At 39.0% G+C, this 26,133-nt stretch overlaps 2 protein-coding genes across 7 annotated transcripts in view; one reads left to right on the top strand and one right to left on the bottom strand.

Moving 5' to 3' along the window:
* Positions 1-20,860, bottom strand: part of CAMKMT (calmodulin-lysine N-methyltransferase) — a 419,096-nt gene extending 398,236 nt beyond the window's left edge. The window contains 2 exon segments of the mRNA XM_032653419.1: positions 6,032-6,204; positions 20,702-20,860. Coding sequence (XP_032509310.1) covers positions 6,032-6,204; positions 20,702-20,839 — 311 coding nt within the window. The 5' untranslated portion in view covers positions 20,840-20,860.
* Positions 20,861-21,290: 430 nt separating this feature from the next.
* PREPL (prolyl endopeptidase like) overlaps positions 21,291-26,133 on the top strand; it is a 56,653-nt gene continuing 51,810 nt past the window's right edge. For 2 of the 6 annotated variants that reach the window (XM_032652514.1, XM_032652511.1), the window contains exons 1-2: positions 21,325-21,459; positions 22,754-23,284. In XM_032652514.1, the coding sequence (XP_032508405.1) occupies positions 23,066-23,284 (219 nt within the window). In that variant the 5' untranslated portion in view covers positions 21,325-21,459; positions 22,754-23,065. Of the gene's footprint in view, positions 23,285-26,133 lie in introns of all 6 variants that reach the window. The other 4 variants (XM_032652517.1, XM_032652515.1, XM_032652516.1 and 1 more) reach the window with 4 other exon arrangements.

The following is a 26,133-nucleotide window of genomic DNA, read 5'->3' as shown; positions in this document are numbered from 1 at the left end:
AACTCAGGCACTTTTATGGTTCTGAATATAAATGGAAGTATTTTAAAGTTTCCAGAATATGCAAATTCCTATTACACTGAAATTAAGTTAAAATACAGGGGCGGGGAACAACAATTTCTAGTATCTATACAGTAATCTCTATACAACAAGAAATTGCAACTTATAAGACAAGGAGAAGAAAATTTTTTTAATACAGTTTTTTACTATACATAGAAAATCCTGAAGCTGTCACCAGAAAACTACTAGAACTAATCAGTGAATTTGGTAAGGCTGCAGGATACAAAATTAATGCACAGAAATCTCTGGCATTCCTATACACCAACAATGAAAAATCAGGAAGAGAAATTAAGGAAACGTTCCCATTTACCATTGCAACAAAATGAATAAAATACCTAGGAATAAACCTGCCTAAGGAGGCAAAAGACTTGTACTCAGAAAACTATAAAACACTGATGAAAGAAATCAAAGATAACATAAACAGATGGAGAAATATACCACGTTCTTGGATTGGAAGAATCAACATTGTGAAAATAACTATACTACCCAAAGCAATCTACTACCCAATTCAATCTACAGATTCAGTACAATCCCTATCAAACTACCAATGGCATTCTTCACAGAATTAGAACAAAAAATCTTACAATACATATGGAAACACAAAAGACCCCAAATAGCCAAAGCAACTTGAGAAAGAAAAATGGAGTTGGAGGAATCAGGCTCCCCGACTTCAAACTACACCACAAAGCCACAGTAATCAAAACAGTATGGTACTGGCACAAAAACAGAAATATAGATCAATGGCACAGGATAATGCCCAGAGATAAACCCACGCACATATGGGCATCTAATGTACGACAAAGGAGGCAAGAACATACAACGGAGAAAAGACAGCCTCTTCAATAAGTGGTGCTGAGAAAACTGGACAGCTCCATGTAAAAGAATGAAATTAGCATGCTACCTAACACCAAACACAAAAATAAGCTCCAAATGTATTAAAGACTTAAATGTAAGGCCAGACACAGAACTCTTGGAGGAAAACATAGGAAGAACACTCTGACATAAATCACAGCAAGATCTTTTTTGACGCACCTCCTAGAATAATGGAAATAAAAACAAAAATAAACAAATGGGACTTAGTTAAACTTAAAAGGTTTTGCACAGCAAAGGAAACCATAAACAAGACAAAAAGACAGCCCTCAGAATGGGAGAAAATATTTCCCAATGAAACAACAGACAAAGAATTAATCTCCAAAATATACAAACAGATCATGGAACTCAATATCAAAAAAACAAACAATCCAGTTAAAAAATGGGTGGAAGACCTAAATAGACATTTCACCAAGGAAAACATACAGATGGCCAAGAGGCAGATGAAAAGATGCTCAATGTTACTATTAGAGAAATGCAAGTCAAAACTATAATGAAGTACCACCTCACACCAGTCAGAATGGCCATTATCAAAAAAGCTAGAAACAATAAATGCTGGAAAGGGTGTGGTGAAAAGGGAACCCTCCTACACTGTTGGTGGGAATGTAAATTGATACAACAACTATGCAAAACGGTATGGAGGTTTCTTAAAAAACTAAAAATAGAACAACCATATGACCCAGCAATCCCACTACTGGGCATATACCCTGAGAAAAACATAATTCAAAAAGAGACATGCACCACAATGTTCACAGCAGCACTATTTACAACAGCCAGGACATGGAACTAACCTAAATGTCCATTGACAGATTAATGGATAAAGAAGATGTGGTACATATATACAATGGAATATTACTCAGCCATAAAAAGAAACAAAATCGAGTTATTTGTAGTGAGGTAGATGGACCTAGAGTTTGTCATACAGAGTGAAGTAAGTTAGAAACAGAAAACCAAATACCGTACGCTAACGCATATATATGGAATCTAAAAAAAAAAAAAAGGTACTGATGAACCTAGTTGCAGGGCAGGAATAAAGAGGGAGACATAGAGAATGGACTTGATGACATGGAGTAGGAGGGTGAAGTGAGAGTAGCATCGACATGTATACATTACAGAACGTTAAATAGCTAGTGGGAAGCAGCTGCATAGCACAGGGAGATCAGCTCGGTGCTTTGCGATGATCTATAGGGGTGGGATAGGGAGGATGGGAAGGAGGCTCAAGAGGGAGGGGGTATGGGGACATGTATGCATACGGCTGATTTGCTTTGTTGTACAACAGAAACTAACACAGTATTGTGAAGCAATTATACTCCAATAAAGATCTATTAAAATATATATATATATTTTTTGGCTGCATCAGGTCTTAGTTGCAGCACGTGGGATCTTTCGTTGTGGCACACAGGCTCTTCGTTGTGGTGTGCAGGCTTCTCTCTAGTTGTGGCGCACGGGCTCAGTAGTGTGGCACATGGGCTTAGTTCCCCATGGCACATGGGATCTTAGTTCCCTGACCAGGGATCAAACCCACATCCCCTGCATTGCAAGACAGATTCACAACCACTGGACCACCAGGGAAGTCCCTTTATATATATATATATATATATATATATATATTTATTTATTTATTTATTTATTCATTCATTCATTCATTCATTTGGCTGCGCCGGGTCTTAGCTGCGGCACATGGGATCTTTGCTGCGGCGTGTGGGATCTTTTAGTTGCAGCATGCGGGATCTTTTTTAGTTGCGGCACATGGGATCTTTAGTTGCAGCATGCAAACTCTTAGTTGCAGCACGAGGGATCTAGTTCCCTCACCAGGGATCAAACCTGGGCCCCCTGCATTGGGAGCACAAGTCTTAGCCACTGGACCACCAGGGAAGTCCCAGGAACAAGGAATTTTTAATGAAGGATTTTTAGTATAAACACCTCCTGGTATATATTAGTTTTCTATACATGTATCTATCTAATAGCAAGAACCTCTTCTATAAAATTCTAAGAAATGAACACCAGGGAAACAAGAAGACTTTGCCAAGGAATAAAGCAGGAGCCATACCCTGGATTTTAACTGACTAAGTCTCAACATTCACTTTGGAGCAAAGAGTCGACCATCCTCAGATATACAGAAAAGACAACAGATCTTGGAGAATTCATAACCTAACTTTTACATTGTCCAGACTTTTGCTTCTGATGAAAAGTCACCAGGGGAAATTCTTTATTCCTTCATTTTAAGTATCATCATGTAAAGCTGACAGGAAATGATCAAAATTTTAATTCAGGCCACTGCTTATAGACCTTTTAATAATATAAACAATATACAACTATGTACTCTGAATTCACGAATATCTAGTTATTCACTCTCTTAAGGTATTCATTTCAAGTCTAATAAAACTTTAAAGGAACATAAATCAATATGTAGGGAAATGAATTTACTGATTTATTTAAAAACTTCACCACTTTTTTTCACTGCATAGCGTTAATAAACTTAAAAAATATAGAAGATGATGATGGTACTGCATTTCAAAACAACTTTCCAAGCCACTACTTTTGGCTATTACAAGTAATTTTTTTAAACTTTAGAGTGCTCACAATTCAAATAACACTGAAGAAAACAGATAAAGGTAGCTAAAGAAATGGCATGAAAAGACTGACAAAAGAGTTGATACAAGATATCAAAAGAGCAAGAATGGAAATCGATGTTGGGCAGATAACAGTAAACAAGGAGAAGTGGTAACCATAAGAAATCAACATGAACAAAATTGGCAACGGAATGGAATGAACTATTCTTGGCAGAAATCCTGCCCTTCCTAAGCAATTACAGTAATATTGGTGATTTCCTATACGGTATCAGGATTATGGAGTAAGAAATGGAATGCTCAGAATAATCAATGAGGAAATCAGTTTATCTAGGCCTCAATCCCTTCACCTGAAAAGTGAATAAATGTATATATGACTGCCGCACAAGTGGCAGGATGTGTAGAAGTTAAAAGTGCAGGCTGTGACTATCATTATATAAGATGTTACTGATGGAGACAGCTGGGCGATGGGTACATGGAACTCCTTGTACTATTTTTGCAACTTTTGAAGAGCCTGTAATTATTTCAAAACAAAAGTTTTAAAAAGTAGTATACAGGCATGAAACCAGACCACCAGGGTTTAAATAGGGGCACAACCAATTATTGGCTGTGTGCCCTCAATCGAGTTATTTTCTCATCTGTAAAATGAGGATAAAAACAGTATTTACCTCAGGAGGTGCTATGTGAATTAAATAAGCTTATACGTGTAAACCATTCACAACAGTGCTTGTCACATAGTAGGCACTCAATTGTCAGTCATTATTAATGTTGTTAGGATTATTTTTTTTTCTAAGATCAGAATTCAGCTCTAGAATTCTGTATGTGTAAGCTATTGTTATTTTTGCACTATTGATATGAAGAGATATTAGCTAGTTTGAAAAAAAGAGAAAAAATCTTGGCAGCCAATGAGGCCTAAATTCTAACTCAGTCACCTGTCTTCTTTCTATAAACTAGGATTTAATATATTTATATAGATACATCTATTCTTTCAAAAATGGATATATCACAAAGAACCACACTGTTGGAGAGGTGTCTTCCTGCTGCTACATCAACACCATCTCCACCAGGTGGAGAACCATGCCTTATTTTGAAAGCTCTCAAGAACAGAAGATTTCACATTCTCTCTGGCTAAGCCTTACCAGGGCCTTGAAGATGTCAGGAAGTTATTCTTTACCAGGGCCTTGAAGATGTCAGGAAGTTATTCTTGGTACAGTTTACACTTACTGCCTCTTGTCACCGTAGACATAGAAGATAAGTTTTAGAACTTTATACCTGAAGACCCCTACCAGTAGGGGTATTACTCTGCTTCTCCTTCTGTTTAATATCCTTATAGATTCTATCTTCCAATTGTTTAATCATCTTCATTCCTACTTCACAGAGTTATTGTAAGGAGTACATGAATTAGAATACATCAAAGCACGTAGTACTGTACTTGGCAAACAGTATGCATTTAATGCATTTTTCTTTCCTTCCTAATCAAGGACTAAACTAATTATCTCCATCAGAATGCCAGGCAGTTGAGGTATTCTAATTTCAATCTCATAATGAATGTACAGGCAAACTCACAAATCCTTAAGTTTTTACCTTCTATTGAGAGTTTTTAATAAATCAACATGATGAAACCAGATCCTAATTGCATTCCCCTGCCCACTCTAGTCAATTTTTATCCAAATCCCAAATTTTAAGTAATGGTATCTTTTAGAGCTGAGATATTTTAAACTAAAATAGTTCAGGAAACATATACTATAAATAGACATCCTTTGTGAAAACTTTTTTCTTAAAATTATTCCTGACCTCACCTAAACTGTATTCAGACACGTTTCCACTTAAAATGTTTTTTGCTCTTCTTACAGTTACTGTAAATGTGCTCCTCCCTCCCTTTCAAAATGTGAAATCTTGTCAAGAAAGGCAGATTTTATAAAATCAAATACCTGCAGTAATATTGCAACATGCTAGACTGTAACTGTGAGAGAAAATTAATTCAGTAAAAATGATACCTTGTTACTTCAGTTTGTAACTCTCTTATCTCTTTTCTAATGATTTCTAAAGCCAGAACAGTCTGTATGCTTCTCATGATATTAGTGTTTTGGGTGAATTTTCTCCTCCTATTCCTAAGATTCTATTCTGAAAGTGACAAAACATCAATGGGAAAAATACCAAAGCTTGATTTTTCAAATAACTACTACTTGAAGAGCAGTTTGGAAAAATTCTGTTTTCACTTTCAGCCTTCTTTGCCTCAAAAAGAACTTGGCTTTTTTTCATAATCAAATGCTATGAGACAATGGTTAAATGAACCCTTTGATTTGAACTTTATCCTTAAATGCCGATACATTCCTTAGAATGTTTTATTTTTAGTTCTGAGAATACAGTAAGACCCAGTTAAAGCAGCAGGATTCCAAACACAAAGTTGCAAAACCTAAGTTCTGATAAAGATTGTCTGCAAACTCAATAGAATGAACAATGAGATTCTTAGATTGTTTTCTTCTACAAGAGAATAAAACTTAAAAAAAAATCTTAACTAGAGTGATGTTTACCTTAAGAAAATACTGTATTCAGGATACAAGATGCTTGTATATTGAACCCAGGCACCAACTTCCTCTTCAGTTTCCCTTTTTTGGGCTTCTGTTACTGAGAACAGATTAAATGATTCAAATCTTCTTACAGATACATGTCGTAGACAATCATCCAGGTGTTTTTGTTTCAGAACCTTTGAAATAAAACCAAATATTGTCGTCACATTATATAAATATAAATTAAATTTTCAACATTTAAGTGGTAAGGGGACTTTCTTTTCCAGTAATGGCAGATTAGATAATTCAGACCAACATCTTACTGAAGACAACTAGAAAACACGCACAAAATATTTTAAAACATTACTCGAAGGCATCAGAGGGCAAAGAATATAGTGAAGATCTACCAGTCTAATATCTTTAAAAGGAGGTAAATCTAGAGAGATGAGTCTGGCTTTTGCAACCACTTTTCTTGTGAGACATTCATCAATTCCAAAAGAAGGAGCTGAGAAGACAAGCAGCACCTTCAAAAGCTTGTAGACTTAGGGGGTAAAAGTTGAATTTCAAAGCTTAATACCTAGGCAGGGGCAGGTATGTTATTCTGAGCCGGTGTGTGTGTGTGTGTGTGTGTGTGTGTGTGTGTGTGTGTGTGTGTGTGTGTGTGTGTGTGTTAGGATAAATCAAATGAGTAGTTTTCTTGGTGTCATTGAAAACTAGGTTTTTAAGTACGGAAGAAAGGAGATACAACTGTAAGATTAATGAGGTTAAGCAAAAACCCTGTAGCTCTGAATCTGAATAAAGTATAATATAAACTAATGATGTATTTCATTTTTTAAAACTGTACATATATTTCCTACATCTGACCACTGAAAAGGTCTAAAAACAATGATCAAACTAGTAGCAATGAGCACACCTACTGCACATACTGCTGTCTCTAAATACCATTTTTTATTAAAACAAAGTAAGGGGAATCCCCTGGTCATCCAGTGGTTAGAACTCCACGATTTCACTGCCAAGGGCGTGGGTTCAATTCCTGGTCAGGGAACTAAGATAATGCAAGCCACACAGCACAGCCAAAAAGAAGAAAGAAAAAAAAAAGTAAGGCCTTTGGAAAAAGGGCAGGAATTGTACAAGATAAGTCTGGAACATCATGCACACGAGAAAACAAGAAAGCCATACAAAATTAAGGGTTATATCAAAAGGACTGATGGGATAGTGCAAGCATTAACAAAGTAATAAATGTAACTGAGTTGAAACACATTAGTTCATAACAGGAACTTTTTAAATACCTCATTGATGATCACCGAAAAATGCTAAAGAACCAACTTATTTAGAAAACTAGTAAATGAGGAGAAAGAATCAAGTATTTATCTGTCTCTTCTATATGAACCATAACTGAGAATATCCAAATGGAAGTTGAGGGGAAATTTCTCTTTATACTAGTACTCCAAGTAATAAATGAAGAAGGAACAACAGAATATCACCATTTTTCAACTCCTTCATGAATTCATGAACCTAGGTAATCATCATCAAGAAGAGAAATAACCAGACATCACTATGATTATTGATGAAATCTCACACCACCATCATCTTGACCAATTAAACAAGACAAAACAAAAAACATCAAATCTGAATCTGATCAAGCCTCTATATCTTACAGGAAATGGGAAATACAGGGATAGAGGAACACATTAAACAACATCATCAAGTGTGATTAGCAAAATTCAAATTATGGGAAACTACAAAACACCCAGTTGCTTCTAAAATAAACGGCAAGGGTTGAAAAAGAGACATGCTGAGGGAATATTTAGATTAAAAAGACTTGTACATATCAACCAATAACAATATTTGGAACTTAATTTGGATCCTGTTTTCAAAATAATCAAACTGTAAAGAAAAATTAGGAGACAATGGAAAACTTTTAGAAACTGACCAGATATTTTATGACATCAAGGAATTATTCTGGATAGGATATGGTATCGTAATTAATTTTTTAATGTCATCTTGTATAGGTACATACTGAAATATTTATAGAAAAAATATGGTATCTGAGATTCGCTTCAAAATAATCTGGTGAGGGTTGCATAATGAGAGAACAGAAATGAAACGAATTTGGTCCAGAGTTAAAAATAGTTGAAGCTTATGGATACCTGAGTGGTTATTAAACTATTTTTTTCCACTTTTGTATATGTTTGACATTTCCCATAAAGTTTTTTTAAGATATAAAGCGCTCTAATAGTCATAAACAAATGAAAAATAAAAAGATATGAAAAACCAAATATATTTGGAAGTTAAGCAATAAACTTCTAAATAATCTGTGAATGAAAAAAAGAACACAATGGAAATTAGAAAGTTATTTTGAACTGAATAATAAAAATACATTTCAAGGGCGGAGTCAAGATGGCGTACTAGGAGGACTCGGAATTCATCTCTCCTCACAACTAGGGCACCTGCCAGGCACCGGTGAGAGACCATGGAAACCTAAGGGGACAGGACGAACCCCCAGCGACCGGGTAGGACATGGGGCATGGGAGGAGTGAAGGGGGAGAAGTGGAGGCAGGATGGGACTGGTGCCCCTAAGGGGTGGCTGGGGGAGGGGAAGGGATCCCATGTCGGAAGCAGTAAATTGGGGGACCATTGGGAAGGCAGAGGATAAAGGGAGTGTGGCCAGGTTTCTCCTGCCTCCACTTCTCCCCCTTCACTCCTCCCATGCCCACTTGGGCGCCCAGGAACCTGCTGAGATCCCAGGCCTCATCCTCTGCCCACTGAGGCCCCCTCCAGCCATGCGGGTCCTGAGGGACTGAGAGGGAGGAAGGGGGAGCAAAAGTAAAGGCCAGACCTCCAGGACTGGCACCCCTGAGGGGTGGCTGGGGGAGGGGGGTTCCTACACCCAGTGGGACCCACCCGCGGTTAGGGGTCCAGCAGTGACGGGGGACACCCTGGGGGAGATGGTGAGGGAGGGGCACGAAGGAATGGAAGGGAATGCAGCCAGTACCTTCCTTGTCCACTTAGGCACCAGGGAGCCTGTTGGGCTCGGGCCTAATCCTCTGCCCTCGGAGCCTCCCTCCTGCCATGCAGAATCCAATCCCCGCCCCTACACCCTCACCCAGGGCCCCACCCCTACACTCGGAGACCCCCTCCAATGCGCTGGGCCTAAACTCCACCCACACACCCTCACTCAGGGCCCTACCTCCAAACTCTGGAACCCCACACTCCAGAGGCCCTCCCTTCCATGTGCTGCCTCTCCCCTTCCACCCAGGTCTTAAGAAGAGGCCCTGCCCCACACTTGAATGTGGCCCCCCTCAGGGCCTTTTCCAGCTACATGGGTCCTGAGCCTAGGCCCCACCCCATGATCAAACGTAACACCAAATGCCTGGGTCCTGCCCCACCCTAAACCCCACCTCTGCCTAAGTTCCAGCCCCCACCTAAAATTCGCCCCCATAGCCAAGGCTTTTTTTCTTTTTTCTTCTTTTAGATTGGGGTTCTGTTTTACCTTGCTGATTCATTGTTGATTCTTTTATGTTTTTATTTTTCCTAATCTTTTATTTTTCTAATTTTATTTTATTCTTTATACTCTGTAATTGTCCTCCCCTTTTGGCTTGTTCCCCCTGCTTTTTTTTTTCTTTTTTCTGTTGAGGTTTTATTTTACCTTGTTGCACTTGTTTCAATGATAGTTTTATTTTTCCTAATATATTTTTTATCTTTCCAATTTTACTTTATTTTTTATTATTTGATATTGTACTGCTTTTTTTCTTTCTTTCTCATTTTCCTTTTTTTTTTTCTTTACCGTTCCACGAAGCTTGCAGGATCTTGGGTCCCAGGCTGGAGGTTGGGCCCAAGCTCCTGTGGTGGGAGCTCCGAGTCCAAACCGCTAGACTAAAAAAGAACCTAGGACCCTAAGGAATATTAATTGGAGTGAGGACTCCCAGAGGAACGCATCTCAGCAACAAGACCTAGCTCTACCCAACTTTCTGCAAACTCCAGTGCTGGACGTCTCAGGCCAAACAACCAGTAACAGAGGAATACAGCACCAACCATCAAAAAAAAAAAAAAAAATGAAATGACAGAAAAATATATTACAGACGAAGGAGCAAGGTAAAAACCTACAAGAACAAATAAATGAAGATGAAATAGGCAACCTAACTGAAAAAGAATTCAGAGTAAGGATAGTAAAGATGATCCAAAATCTTGGCAACAGAATGGAGAAAATACAAGAAACATTCAACAAGGATCTAGAAGAACTAGAAAGCAAACAAACAATGATGAACAACACAAATGCTGAAATTAAAAATACTCTGGAAGGAATGAATAGCAGAATAACTGAGACAGAAAAATGGATAAGTGAGCTGGAAGATAAAATGGTGGCAATAACTGCCAGGGAGCAGCATAAAGAAAAAAGAATGGAAAGAATTGAGGACAGTCTCAGAGACCTCTGGGACAGCATTAAATGAACCAACATTCAAATTATAAGGGTCCCAGAAGAAGAAGAGAAAAAGAAAAGGTCTGAGAAAATATTTGAAGAGATTATAGTCAAAAAGTTCCCTAACATGGGAAAGGAAATAGTCAATCAAGTCCAGGAAGCACAGAGAGCACCATACAGGATAAACCCAAAGAGAAACATGCCAAGACACATATTAATCAGGATAAACCCAAAGAGAAACATGCCAAGACACATATTAATCAAACTATCGAAAATTAAATCCAAAGAAAAAATATTAAAAGCAGCAAGGAAAAAGCAACAAATAACATACAAGCGAATCCCCATAAGGTTAACAGCTGATTTCTCAGCAGAAACTCTGCAAGCCAGAAGGGAGTGGCAGAACATATTTAACGTGATGAAAGGGAAAAACCTACAACCAAGATTACTCTACCCAACAAGGATCTCATTCAGATTCAATGGAGAAATTAAAACCTTTACAGATAAGCAAAAGTTAACAGAATTCAGCACCACCAAACCAGCTTTAGAACAAATGCTAAAGAAACTTCTCTAGGCAGGAAACACAAGAGAAGGAAAAGACCTACAAAATCAAACCCAAAACAATTAAGAAAATGGTAACAGGAATGAACATACATATCGATAATTACCTTAAACATAAATGGATTAAATGCTCCCACCAAAACACATAGATTGGCTGAATGAATACAAAAACAAGACCCGTAATATGCTGTCTACAAGAGACCCACTTCAGACCTAGGGACACACACAGACTGAAAGTGAGGGGATGGAAAAATATATTGCATGCAAATGGAAATCAAAAGAAAGCTGGAGTAACAATTCTCATTTCAAACAAAATAGACTTTAAAATAAAGACTACTACAAGAGACAAAAAAGGACACTACATAATCATCAAGGGATCAATTCAAGAAGAAGATGTAACAATTGTAAATATTTCTGCACCCAACAGAGGAGCACCTCAATACATAAGGCAAATGCTAACAGCCAAAAACGGGGAAATCGACAGTAACGCAATCATAGTAGGGGACTTTAACATCCCACTTTCACCAATGGACAGATCATCCAAAATGAAAATAAATAAAGAAACACAAGCTTTAAATGATACATTAAACAATATGGACTTAAATGATATTTATAGGACATTCCATCCAAAAACAACAGAATACATTTTCTTCTCAAGTGCTCATGGAACAATCTCCAAGATAGACATATCTTGGGTCACAAATTGAACCTTGGTAAATTTAAGAAAACTGAAATTGTATCAAGTATCTTTTCTGACCACACACTATGAGACTAGATATCAAATACAGGGGAAAAATCTGCAAAAAAAAAAAAAAAAAACATGGAAGCTAAATAATACACTACTTAATAACCAAGAGATCACTTAAGACATCAAAGAGGAAATCAACAAATACCTAGAGACAAATAAAAATGAAAACACAATGACCCAAAACCCGTGGGATGCAGCAAAACCAGTTCTAAGAGGGAAGTTTATAGCAATACAATCCTACCTCAAGAAACAAGAAACATCTCAAATAAACAACCTAAACTCACACCTAAAGCAATTAGAGAAAGAAGAACAAAAAACCCCCAAAGGGGCTACCCTGGTGGCGCAGTGGTTGAGAGTCTGCGTGCCGATGCAGGGGTCACGGGTTTGTGCCCCGGTCCGGGAAGATCCCACATGCCGCGGAGCGGGAAGGCCCGTGAGCCATGGCCGCTGAGCCTGCGCGTCCAGAGCCTGTGCTCTGCAATGGGAGAGGCCACAACAGTGAGAGGACCGCGTACGGCAAAAAAAAAAAAAAAAACAACGTTAGCAGAAGGAAAGAAATCATAAAGATCAGAGCAGAAATAAATGAAAAAGAAATGAAGGAAACAGTAGCAAAGATCAATAAAAGTAAAAGCTGGTTCATTAAGAAGATAAACAAAATTGATTAGCCAGACTCATCAAGAAAAAGAGGGAGAGGACTCAAATCAATAAAATTAGAAATGAAAAAGGAGAAGTTACAACAGACACCGCAGAAATACAAAGCATCCTTAGAGACTACTACAAGCAACTCCATGCCAGTAAAATGGACAACCTGGAAGAAATGGACAAATTCTTACAAACGTATAACCTTCCAAGACTGAACCAGGAAGAAATAGAAAATATGAACAGACCAATCACAAGTAATGAAGTTGAAACTGTGATTAAAAATCTTCCAACATACAAAAGTCCAGGACCAGATGGCTTCACAGCTGAATTCTAGCAAACATTTAGAGGAGAGCTAACACCCATCCTTCTCAAACTCTTCCAAAAAATTGTGGAGGAAGGAACACTCCCAAACTCATTCTATGAGGCCACCATCACCTTGATACCAAAACCAGACAAAGATACTACAAAAAAAGAAAATTGCAGACCAATATCACTGATGAATATAGATGCAAAAATCCTCAACAAAATACTAGCAAATAGAATCCAACAACACTCTAAAAGGATCATACACCATAATCAAGTGGGATTTATCCCAGGGATGCAAGGAGTCTTCAATATACGCAAATCAATCAATGTGATACACCATATTAACAAATTGAAGAAGAAAAACCATATGATCATCTCAATAGATAGAGAAAAACCTTTTGACAAAATTCAACACCCATTTATGATAAAAACTCTCCAGAAAGTGGGCATAGAGGGAAACTACCTCAACAAAATAAAGGCCATATATGACAAACCCACAGCAAACATCATTCTCAACGGAGAAAAACTGAAAGCATTTACTCCAAGATCAGGAACAAGGATGTCCACTCTCACCACTATTATTCAACATAGTTTTGGAAGTCCTAGCCACGGCAACCAGAGTAGAAAAAGAAATAAAAGGAATGCAAATTGGGAAAGAAGTAAAACTGTCACTGTTTGCAGATGATATGATACTATACATAGAGGATCCTAAAGATGCCACCAGAAAACTACTAGAGCTAATCAATGAATTTGGTGAAGTTGCAGGATACAAAATTAATGCACAGAAATCTCTTGCATTCCTATACACTAATGACGAAAAATCTGAAAGAGAAATTAAGGAAACACTCCCATTTACCACTGCAACAAAAAGAATAAAATACCTAGGAATAAACCTACCTAGGGAGACAAAAGGCCTTTATGCAGAAAACTATAAGACACTGATGAAAGAAATTAAAGATGATACCAAAGATGGAGAGATATCCCATGTTCTTGGTTGGAAGAATCAATATTGTGAAAATGACTATACTACCCAAAGCAATCTACACATTCAATGCAATCCCTATCAAATTACCAATGGCATTTTTTTTACAGAACTAAAACAAAAAATCTTAAAATTTGTATGGAGACACAAAAGACCCCAAATAGCCAAAGCAGTCTTGAGGGAAACAAATGGAGCTGGAGGAATCAGACTCCCTGGCTTCAGACTATACTACAAAGTTACAGTAATCAAGACAATATGGTACTGACACAAAAACAGAAATATAGATCAATGGAACAGAATAGAAAGCCCAGAGATAAACCCACACACCTATGGTCAACTAATCTATGACAAAGGAGGCAAGGATATACAATGGAGAAAAGACAGTCTCTTAAACAAGTGGTGCTGGGAAAACTGGACAGCTCCATGTTAAAGAATGAAATTAGAACACTCCCTAACACCATACACAAAAATAAACTCAAAATTGATAAGAGACCTAAACGTAAGACCGGGCACTATAAAACTCTTAGAGGAAAACATAGGAAGAACACTCTTTGACATAAATCACAGCAAGGTCTTTTTTGATCCACCTCCTAGAGTAATGGAAATAAAAACAAAAGTAAACAAATGGGACCTAGTGAAAATTCAAAGCTTTCGCACAGCAAAGGAAACCATAAACAAGACGAAAAGGCAACCCTCAGAATGGGAGAAAATATTTGTAAACGCATCAACGGACAAAGGATTAATCTCCAAAATATATAAACAGCTCATGCAGCTCAATAATAAAAAAAAACCCAATCCAAAAATGGGCAGAAGACCTAAATAGACATTTCTCCAAAGAAGACATACATATGGCCAAGAAGCACATGAAAAGCTGCTCAACATCACTAATTATTAGAGAAATGCAAATCAAAACTACAATGAGGGGGCTTCCCAAGGGGCGCAGTGGTTGAGTGTCCGCCTGCGGATGCCGGGGACACGGGTTCATGCCCCAGTCCAGGAAGTTCCCACATACCGCGTAGCAGCTGGGCCCATGAGCCATGGCTGCTGAGCCTGTGTGTCTGGAGCCTGTGCTCCGCAACAGGAGAGGCCACAACAGTGAGAGGCCCACGTACCGCAAAAAAAAAAAAACTACAATGAGGTATCACCTCACACTGGATAGAATGGGCATCATCAGAAAATCTACAAACAACAAATGCTGGAGACGGTGTGGAGAAAAGGGAACCCTCTTACACTGTTGGTGGGAATGTAAATTGATACAGCCACTATGGAGAACAGTATGGAGGTTCCTTAAAAAACTAAAAATAGAATTACCATATGACCCAGCAATCCCACTACTGGGCATATACCCTGAGAAAACCATAATTCAAAAAGACACATGCACCCCAATGTTCACTGCAGCACTATTTACAATGGCCGGGTCATGGAAGCAACCTAAATGCCCATCGACGGATGAATGGATAAAGAAGATGTGGTACATATATACAATGGAATATTACTCAGCCGTAAAAAGGAACGGAATTGGGTCATTTGTTGAGACGTAGATCGATCTAGAGACTGTCATACAGAGTGAAATAAGTCAGAAAGAGAAAAACAAATATCGTATATTTGTAGGGAGCAAACGTATGGACACCAAAGGGGGAAGAGGCAGGGGAGCAGGTGGTGCTGGTGGGATGAATTGGGTGATTGGGATTGACATGTATACACTGATGTGTATAAAATTGATGACTAATAAGAGCCTGCTGTATAAAAAAAAAAGTGCCTTGATAAAATGTTTAAAATAAGTCAATACTATGTTAGTTTTTCTCTTTTACATTTACCAATATAAATATACGTTCATCTTTAAAAAAAAAAGAAAATGGACAAAAGACATGAAGAGACATTTCATTGAAGTGATATACAGATGGCAAATAAGCATGAAAAGATGTTTATCTGCAGGAATTGTTAAAATAAATTTCCAAACCCCACTCAAAATTCACTGCTCTAGAAAGTTTTTGCTTTTAAAATTTTTTAAATTGTGGAAAATACTGGGTTGGCCAAAGCATCCCTTTGCGTTTTTTTGTAACATCTTATGGAAAAACCTGAACAAACATTTTGACCAACCCAATACACAAAACATAAAATTCAAAAAAAAAAGACAAATGCTTTCACACCTAGAGCCTTCTAAACATTTTAGTTTCTTTACTGCACAGTTAAAAGTTCATTTCATTCAAAATAATTATTGGTGGAATATTTTGTTTTTAGACTGATAAGCTACATACTTCTAATTCAAGAAAACATTCACATTCACCTTTTTAACCTAAAACACAATCCTAAATATTTTTAAGGAATCCAATGAAACCAATTATTAATCTTAATAAATCAGAGACATAAAAAAGAAAATCTCCTCCAATCACTGACGTATATGTCAACAAGGTTTGAACAGCGGGGGTCAGGGATGACCATTACATGTAAACACTTAAGGTTAAAGTATGTTCTGCAGAGTACACAAAAATCTATGTCATCTGTGACTATAGCAGTATAAAGTTCTATAATCAATTGAAATGTCAGTTTAACTTAAACAATGGGAAAAAACCCTTATAAATACAATGATGTATAAAATGTTGTCAACAAATAATTCTCTATGCTAAAAAAAAAAGGAGTGAAAAAGCACGAATGACCTTGCTCAGCCCCTGCTGCAGAAAGTGATCCAAGTGATGCCAATAAAAACCAATGAAGAGTCCATCCCTCAATTCTTCACTTATGTAGGGATCTAAACCACAACCCTCAGTGCAAGATCTACAAGCACATCACACAACCATTCTTAAGACATGCTCTCTTGGTGTCTGTCTGCCATTTTCTACAATGGAATCAGAAGGCCTAAAAAGAGCACAAAATACAGTACATCTCTAGTAACTGATTCCCTGGATTAACAAACACTCTCCATTCCCTCTATTAAATATTCAGACTGGACCATGTGAACTGAATAGTGCCAGTGCACAATCCTGCCCTTCCCTGTTGAGTTGCTTGCCAAGTTAACTGTCCTTCTTCACAAGCTTTTTTATACCACCTGTCGGTATTGTCATGAATTAAATATTACAAAAACTAATGGAATAATAATTATTAGGAAGAAGGTCTTAAAGAAATCTAGTCCCACTCTCTCATTTACAAATGAGAAAACTGAGGTCCAAAGAGGGTGCTCACCATCATACAAATAGTTAAGGGTGGTAGATCTGGGACTAAAATCAATTGTATGAAATTCTATTCCAGAAATCATGCTGTCTCTTTCCGCATTGACAGTCTCAAACATATATCATCCTGCTTTAATTTAAATTGTACTGTGAGGGACTTCCCTGGCGGTCCAGTGGTTAAGACTCTGCGCTTCCAATGCAGGGGGCACAGTTTCGATCACTGGTTGGGGAACTAAGATCCCACACGTCGCGAGGCACAGCCAGAAAACTAAAAAAATAAAAAATTTTTTAATTAAAAAAATAAAAATAAATTGTACTGTGAAATATTCCATTAATCGGATTCTTCAGCCAAATATTCAGACCTCTAGGCCCCATTATTCATTCTGTAGGTGGTTGTGAGATGTGTGTTAGCATGGAATGGTCATTTGCTACTTTTTCATCTGCTCTACATCCCTTCCCCTTGGGAAATGCCCCTCCCTCTCCCTATGCAATAATGGTAGGGTTGTTATTTTCCCTGCCACAGGGTGGGCTCATGACGCAGGCCAAAGTGCACTAGTCTCCTAGACACAGCAGTTGGTGCAAACTTCGCCTCTTAGAGTTCTTTGGAGGAAATGATTTGGGTGTTGGGGAAAAGGGTTATTTCTTCTGGATCACTAGCTGGGTGGATGATGAAGTTGCCAACAGCTATCTTTGCCATCAGGTAATGAGACACAACAAAGAGAAAAATATTACGGAATATCCACAGCCTCTATTGATATTGATCCATAGACTTTCAGACCTCATATGATTAAAGTGGGCACTAGACTCAAAAGTCAGCAATTTTCCACATTGAGGCAGAAGACAGATGGGCCCCAGGGTGAGCAGCCAGAGTTCATCCCCTGTGGACAGATACTCCAAAATAGCAGGAGGGAGAAGAGCTAAGCCCTGCCCAGATAATTGATAAAAGACCACATATTCCTCATTCTTGAAGTCAAGGAGACCTTCTCCACTACACACACACAGAAAGGCTCCCTGAAGGTCAAAAAGGGAGGGGGTGCTACCCCATAGTAAGTGATGCCATCCTACCCATACACCTCTTCGCTGGAATCCATCTTGGCTAAGAGATGCACGCACACACACATGGGAGGACCCTGAGATGTACCGATATGGACTCAGAACCAGGCAAAGCAAGATGATTGGCCAAAGGAAACCCAGAAGAAATGCCCCATAAAAGTGATTCAAACTACCACGAGGACACAACTCTCTCTCTGAGCTCGCCCATGTGTCTATCCACAGGTACTCTTTTCCTCCTAATAAACACTTGTTTCACTACTTTCCATCTCTATGTGGAAATTCACTTCTACAACAGCTGATGGGCCAGGGCCTTGTCACTGGCCACTGGTCCCTTATGGTCTAGTGGCTAAGATTCAGCACTCTCACTGCCACGGCCCAACCTCAGTCTCTGGCCATGAACCAAAATCCTGCTTCAAGCCACTGCAGGCTGAGGCCACCCAAGAGCAATGTGACCTAGTATCAAATGATGAACTAGGTCAACCAGGTTTTCTCTCAAAAATGTTAATTATAAAACATAGAAAATATTGAACAGTTAAGGTAAAGGGCCATGAGATAGCACTGGAGCCCTAGTGGAAAGAGAATTGTGAGGGAGAAAACAAGGAGACATAGCAGATGTCATGAAGATGTCACATAAGAGAGAGAAAAAGAATTGCATATCTTTAGCATTGTTTAGATTCCTCACAGTTTTCCAGTTGGATGCTAACAAGATGCAAATGGTCCATTCATTTAAAACATATTTACTAAGAGCCTGCAAATGTTTAAAATACATGGAAGATTCGATTATTATAGAAAAATATTCACTTTCTCCCCTGCTCCCTCAAAGAAAAAAACACTTCTCTGCCTCCTAACTTTAGGCTTGGCTAAGTATCTTACTTTGGCCAACAGGATATTAGTAGGTGCTTAAAATGTGTTTCAGTGGTTGCGTTTGCTCTCTTATACCTCTGTCGTCACTATAAGAACATGTCAGCCCAGAATTAGAGGCATGTGGACCAAGCATGCAGCATAGAGCCACTCAGCTGATCACAGCCTATGTCAGTCAACTCCCAGGTGGCCCACAAACAGAATAAATGCTCACTGTTGAATGCAGTTGTGACAGTGTAGTTATTTGTTACTCACTGATACAGTACACTGAGGATGAGATGCTGTGGGCCACTTAAAGACTGTCCTTACTCAGGCTTTCCACAACATGTAACAGTATCTACTAAAAATCAACTAGCGAGAGCCAGTGCAGGAGATGGAGATTAATAAAATATCACCTTTTCCCAGGAAGAACTCCTATTGTAGTGAGAAAGTTGGACTCTGATCAAATGATCATAAAATAATGTGATATGAGGTTCACCCATATAGTGAGCTGAAGGTCTAACTCAGCCAGAGGAGTCAGCAGAGCCTTCACGTAAGAGGAGATTGAAATAGAGGTCTGAACGATAACAGTCATTCATCAAGTAGAGAAGTAGAAAGACTCTAAACAGAGAGCACATGTATACCAAGACATTAAACTTCAAAGCATGTGAGGAGTTCAAATGTCAGCCATAGCTGAAACTTATCCTTATTCTAATGTAGACAACAATTCAGAATGAATATAAGAGATGGTCAACTAGAATTTTTACTAGGAATTACTGAAGTCGTCACGATAAGATATGATTGATCATTTTAAGGCCCTAATTTACTATTCTGATACTTTAAATTTAGTTGATGTTTACTTCACTATAGAAATTTCCTATAGATAATGATCTATGAGGACTTGCATTTTATTATCCTATAATACCATTTGTAACATTAATTGCAAAACCAGATCATTAATGCCCTGCAAAGGCTTTCAATGCATCAGCAAACAAATGATCTTTGAGTTGTGTCATGACAGCACTGGAAGGCCACTGTATGAAAAGGTGACTCGAGACAATTGCAAACAAAGTAACCGCCAAAATACCAAAAGCACAATCTCAAGTAACCTGGCAATAGCTGGGAAACTCTCCTCGAAATATAAGTCAGAAATGGAAAATGTCCTGTTGAATAAAGTGTTCGGCAGGACACCCGAGGCAGAAGCGTAACACTGGGATGTAAATAATAAACAGATTTCACTTCAAGCAGTTTGGAAAGAGCGTCAGTGTCGTCAAATCAGAAAATCTTCAAACCTGCACACGACTGAAGTTGCCAGCAACAGTAGCAACTTTTAAGTGCTAAAAGATAACCGCCAGTAAAAAAAATCAACATACTTAGACACCGAGAATCTCTCTGATCTCTTCAAACCATAAGATAAACATGTAACTTTCGCGTGAAAGCGAAGCGGGAGGGCGCCGGGGCAGCTCTTGCAACTCCCTTCGCTCTCCGCTCCACGAATGAAACCGAAGCAACACGTGCAACGTCACTGTCCCAACACAGTCAACCATGCTGATCACCAAGAGAGGGGACAGATTTGGAGCTAGAACCAGGCTAGGAGTTAAGAAGCAAGGGGAAGAAACCAGAGGAAGAAAGTAAAACAGAAGCAGGAAAGAATAGTATGGACTGGGGAGCGGCGGTCCCACCGACCCTACTGGCGAGCAAGGAGAAAAGTCCCTCAGATGCAGACTAATGTCTAGAAAGGGATCTTCTCCTTCGAGCTGAGTTTCCCAGGACTCAGCCTCGGCTGCCCCGTCCCTGCCCAATGCCACCTGATACCTCCTTTTGGCGCGACCCTTAGGTGAACCAAGGGGGCGCTTTCCAGGAGGCTCCCAGCAAAACTGTGAGGGAACTCCCAGAGCTGCCAAGGGGAGAGTAGCTGCCTGTCGCTTGCGAGGGGAGTGGCCAAAGGCAAAAATGAGTCGAGAGGGCTCTACCTTACCTGCCGCAGGAGCTTCCACCGGGCAGCACCCAAGGGCGCCGAGATTGCGGGTCCCTGAGCGGCGCTGCTGCTTGTCCGGCCCTCGCCCGCTGCGCGCTCAGCCTGGCCGGCCCCTGCGTCCGCGACTCGAGACTCCATCCGGCTGCAGCTGGCGAGATACCGCCGCCACAGCCCCCCCCTGCCAGGACCTGCCTACTTCTTCCCTGTCAGGATCTGTGACGCCGGGGTTCCCTCCCACTGCCCTAGCGCGCGCTCTCTCCCCGAATTCCGCATTTCCGGTAGTCGCGTCTCCTTAGCAACCAGGGCAGCGCGGCTCTCGCCACTGCACCATTTTGCTGGTGGCCATCTTGAGTGAGGGCAGACCGGAGAGTGAGGGAACTGTGGCAGACCTAGTGCGACGCCGCCCCCTTTGGTTCTCTTCTCTCCTGTTTCATCTCGAGCTCTGAAGACTAGCAAAGAACCAAAAGGCTTATATCTTTGAGCGTTAATGAACCCAGGAGGAGTAAAAAAAATATTCCTGACCACAATAAAGATGGCGGAATCCACTTAGCGCTCGTGCCAGACGGCGGTTACGTAGACGGCGTGCTGCAAACCAGCTCCGGGCGGTTCTGGGTAGGCTGTCGTTCCGCTAGCTGCAGAACGCAGACTTCGGCTGACCGTGAGTGAGGTGGGAGCTGTGCTCCTTCCTGAGAGCATCGGGGTCTCCGGCCTGCCTTCACTCGTTTCGGTGTCTAGAGCGAGACTGACTTTCAGTTTGCGTACGTATGGGGGGCGTAGGCTGGGAGTCTCTTCCCTTCATCCCGTCCTCACCCCCACCCAACCATCCCTCAGTCCCTTAGTCCTAGCTTTTTGACCGATGTCCGTTCATTGCGTGGCACATGGTACCGCTCCCTCTCACACTCGGATGCACAGGGAAAACGAACGGTTTCTCCCAGGAACACCCATTCGTCTACCCTACCCCCTATCCCCAGACTTGCCTACTGTCTTCTCCCAGTGGGTGAAAGATGGATGGATGGAGGCTACGGGCACGGATGTAGTGGTTTAGGGCCTTTATTTTATTTTCTTTTATTTTACTTTGTTTGTTTTTGCTGGTGTCAACTGCACATCCCCTATACCCACTCCCCCGTTATTTTGCTGCGACATAGAAAGAGGTTAAGAGGGGCAGGGGCGTCGTAGCGGATCCGAGCTGTGGTAAAGCTGACGCACTATTGTATAATACTTTTGATACCGAGGAGCAATTTGTGGAAGACTTCCATGATGACATTCAACAGTGTGCAACATACCTAGATTTTTCCTGCCCTAAAAATAGTAGCCACCGTTTGTTGAGTGGTTGCTACCTGCCAGACACTTCATTAAGATTTTAACATAAATTGTTTCATTCTTAGAATAGCTATTTCATAGAGTAAGTGGGATCATTATCTCTGTTTTGCAGATGATGAAACTAAGCACAGGTGGTAAGTGCAGGAATGAAGACCTGAACCCAGGTTTCTCTGACTTAACTACTTACTAGCTTTACTTACCTTGATAGGTTAATAAGCACCAGCTTCCCAACAGAAAACAGGTGGCATCACATTTCATGTGTGCCTCCTGAAGTGTTTTTTGTTTTTTTCAACTAAAGAGCTAAACACGTTTTTGACATTAAAGTCAAGTTGTTGTTATGTCCAGATAGACTTATTGCTCTACTATTACTGTTCAGGTGACCTGGGGTAGTTGCTTAAACCTTCCTGAGCCACAGTTCGCTCACCTGTAAGGCCAACATCATAATAGCTGCTCGATCAGGTCCCTATGAAGTTTAAATTAAGTGAAGTATATAAAAGCATGTGGCATGAAGCAAACACTCAATAAATACTAATCCCTTCTCCTCTACCTTTATTAAGTAATTGGACTTTTCCAGTTTATCCTCCACATACAAACCAAAGATAAGTTATGAATTATGTGAAATCAAAGCCGTTTTGCCTTTAAAAGCCCTCAGAGTTCCTGAGATGCCTCCATTAAGTCTATGTATTTATTTGCAAATTTTTATTTTGTTTTTTTGTTTTCTGTTTGTTTTAGTTTGCCCATGTGTGTACCAGAATCAGTGCTGTTTGAGCCTGACAGGATTGACTTTACAAATGAGACATTCATGTCACATCTGCCAAGAAGTGTGATTTAAATTAAACTTTACCTTTTACAAGTTTTCAGATACTTTGAGTTATCAGCTGTCTGCGGTTATTTGTAACTGGAGGGGTACACAGCCCCAAAGGGGAGGGATAAGAACTGCAGATCTTAGATGCTCTAAGAACCCACTACTATATAATCATTCCTATGAAAATCATTCATGTGCTGGCAGCCCCAAAGGGAGCATAAACCAGGGACTTTGATATCATGCAGCAGAAGAGCAAATTATATCTCCAGGCTTTGAAGTATAGTATTCCTCACCTTGGGAAATGCATGCAGAAACAGCACGTGAGTCACTGTAACTTCGCTGATCATTATTACAATAGAATAAAATTGAAAAAATATCACCTAACCAAGTGTCTGCAGAATAAACCCAGGATATCAGAGTTAGCAAGAAACATCCCAAGTCGGAACTTCTCGTGTAAGGTATGGACTGTTTAAGTTAACCTATGTGTAGACCTTTAAGATTAATTTTAGTTTAAAAATAAAGAATGGGTTGGATATCAGTTACTAATTTTCTCAGTAATTCTGGTTTGATTTTTTAAATATTCAGGCTTAATTGTAGTCATATATATATATGTATAAAAGAATATATACATATATATTTATAGAGCTCTAATGTAATATATAAAAATGTAGTTTTATAAAAAATGATTCATCTTAAGAACTCCTTATTGTGCCTGCCAGTGCAATTCAAAGTATAATTTGGCTTTCTAAAATTCCTAGACTAACATAATAGCTCTTAATAAAAGTCTAATAATATGCTGATTGTTTTATGAATCCCAAATTAGGAAACTTCAGTAAAGACCATGTAATTGTGTTACTTCTCTGTAAAAAAAAAAAAAAAAAAAAAAAACGAAAAAGCGATTTGCATTTTATACCGCTTGTGTCCTTCAGGAAGATGCTTTCAGACCATTGTACTCTGGCCAGACCCCAAGCTGTGGGTATGACCTCAGCTTTGAGGACCTGTTGCTCTTGTATGTAGAATGACCACATATCCTGGGTTGCCTCCGACAGTCTCAGTCTACACATATTTTCCCTATGTTATTATTAATAGTGTCCCCTTTCCTCTCAGAAGTGTCTTGCTTAGGATAGTAAATTATATGTGCATCCTAATTATTTGAGATTAAGCTATTTATGCTGCTCTTTGACACCCCCTCCCCTACCTCATACTTGCTATGTTCCTTAGATTCCTTAAATTGTGTTTAGGGATGATATTCTTGCAATATGTAACGTATTTTGTTATTTTAATATCTTAATTTCTGGTTTTAATTGTTTTGTTACATACTAATATTTTTAGTCTGTTTTGGCTTATTTTTTATTGTAGTAAAATATAGGTAACAAAATTTTCCACTTTAACCATTTTAAAGTGTATAATTCAGTGGCATTAATTACATCACAGTGTTGTACACCTGTTACAACTATTTGCAAAACCCTGTCCTCACCTGAAGAAAATACCCATTAAGCAAGAACTCCCCACTGCTGCTTTCCTGAGCCCCTGGAAACCTTTAATCTACTTTCTGTCTCTATGAATTTCCCTATTCTAGATAATTCATATAAGTGGAATTATATAATATCCTTTTGTGTTTGGCTTATTTCACTTAGCATAATGTTTTCAAGGTTCATTCGTATTGTAGCATATCTGGGAAGTTTGTTCCTTTTAGTGGCTGAATTATATTCCATTATATGTATATACCACATTTTGTTTATCCATTCATCTGTTGACAGACACTTGAGCAGCTTCATCTGTTTAGAAAAATGATATTTTTAATATTCTACTCAATTCTTCTGGTTTTTAATTTAATTTTTGCTCTTTTCGTAGCTCATACTTATTTGTTATGGGGAGTTTGGGGGGAGTTTTGTTGTTTGCTTTCAACTTTATCTGTTAGTCCTAGAATTTTACTCTTTACACTTAAGTCATTCAAATTTTTCTTTTTATAGCATCTTAGTTTAGCACTTTCTGTACTCAAATTTTTTATGTCTTTTATTTCATTTTTATTTCTGTGTGTGTGTATTTGCACACAGGTCCTACTTTAGAAAGATAAACTTTAAAATTTTACCTATTGGACACATTTTAGCATTTAGATCTTTTTACTTTGAATTGTGTTTAGAACACTTTGTCATCTTGTACTTTTATCTTAAGTCTTAGTTTATAAATAGTAGGCAGAAATTACCATCAGAGTGACAGCTGTGAGATTAGCTCACACCCTGTGCAGGAGTTGGACTATTTTTTCCCTCCATTTGTCCCTGAAGCAACTTTTCAGTTCTCTTTCATGGAATCCTGTCACCTGGAAGCTTTAACCTGATTCAGTGACTCCAAGAAAAGGAGCTTTATTAATAATTCTTTCACCTGGTAGTGGTCCTGCTTTCACATGTCATATATCAACCATTCCTTCTGTGAGAAATGATATGATATAAAAACTGTGGTCTCTGTCCTTTACGATCACTGGGACCTGAGGAAGCTGTGAAAAGACCTGTAGTCTAGAATGCACATTTAAGTAAACATCCAGTCAGTTCCAACTTTGTCCACTCCTATGGGAATAACAAATTAGAAAAAGTAATTAGTGCCTGTAGACAAATTAAAATATATTTACTTAAAGACTTATAAGTTAACTAAAGAGTAAGAGAGGGCAGCCTGTGTAATATCATAGAAATGCCAGAAAGCAAGAGATCTAGCCGTCACTGCTGTGTCTGTGAACTAGTCAGGACTTTTATCTTTCTGACTGGAAATAGGGGAGTTTCAACTTGGTGTTCTCTAAAAGTCCTCCAAATGCTAAAATTTCCTGATTTTATATCTCTACCTTGTTACCTTACCAACAAATTGCCATCTATACATTTGGGACTCTAGTACCAACTCCTGCAGTCAGGCTGTGTATCAGAAATCCTGGGGAACTTTTTAGAAATGCAAGTTCCTGGATCTCACCCCACATGTGCTGGATCACAATATCTAATGGCTGAGGCCTAGGGATCTCTTTTTTTGTTTTGTTTTAAGTTCCTCAACTAATTCTGAAATTCTCAGTCTGCCAGTGACAGTGGACCTGCATTTAGGAACTAGACACATTTGTGATCAAACGTTGCTGACCTAAACCTCATTGAATTCATTTAGTTCTGAAGTTCTTACTGGCAGATACTTTGACTTTCCATTTTACATTAGCCACATGGCAAGAGGAACTTATTCCATTACCCTCATGCACCAGCTAGTAATATTCAAAGACTAGCATCAAACCAGATACCACATTTCTTTATCTTTCACATCATCCTATTCTGCTCTGCCT

This window comes from Phocoena sinus, chromosome 13 (genome assembly GCF_008692025.1).
Source record: "Phocoena sinus isolate mPhoSin1 chromosome 13, mPhoSin1.pri, whole genome shotgun sequence".
NCBI classification, from domain to species: domain Eukaryota; kingdom Metazoa; phylum Chordata; class Mammalia; order Artiodactyla; family Phocoenidae; genus Phocoena; species Phocoena sinus.
Note: the sequence above shows the minus strand (reverse complement) of the source record. Positions and strands in the feature narration are given on the sequence as shown.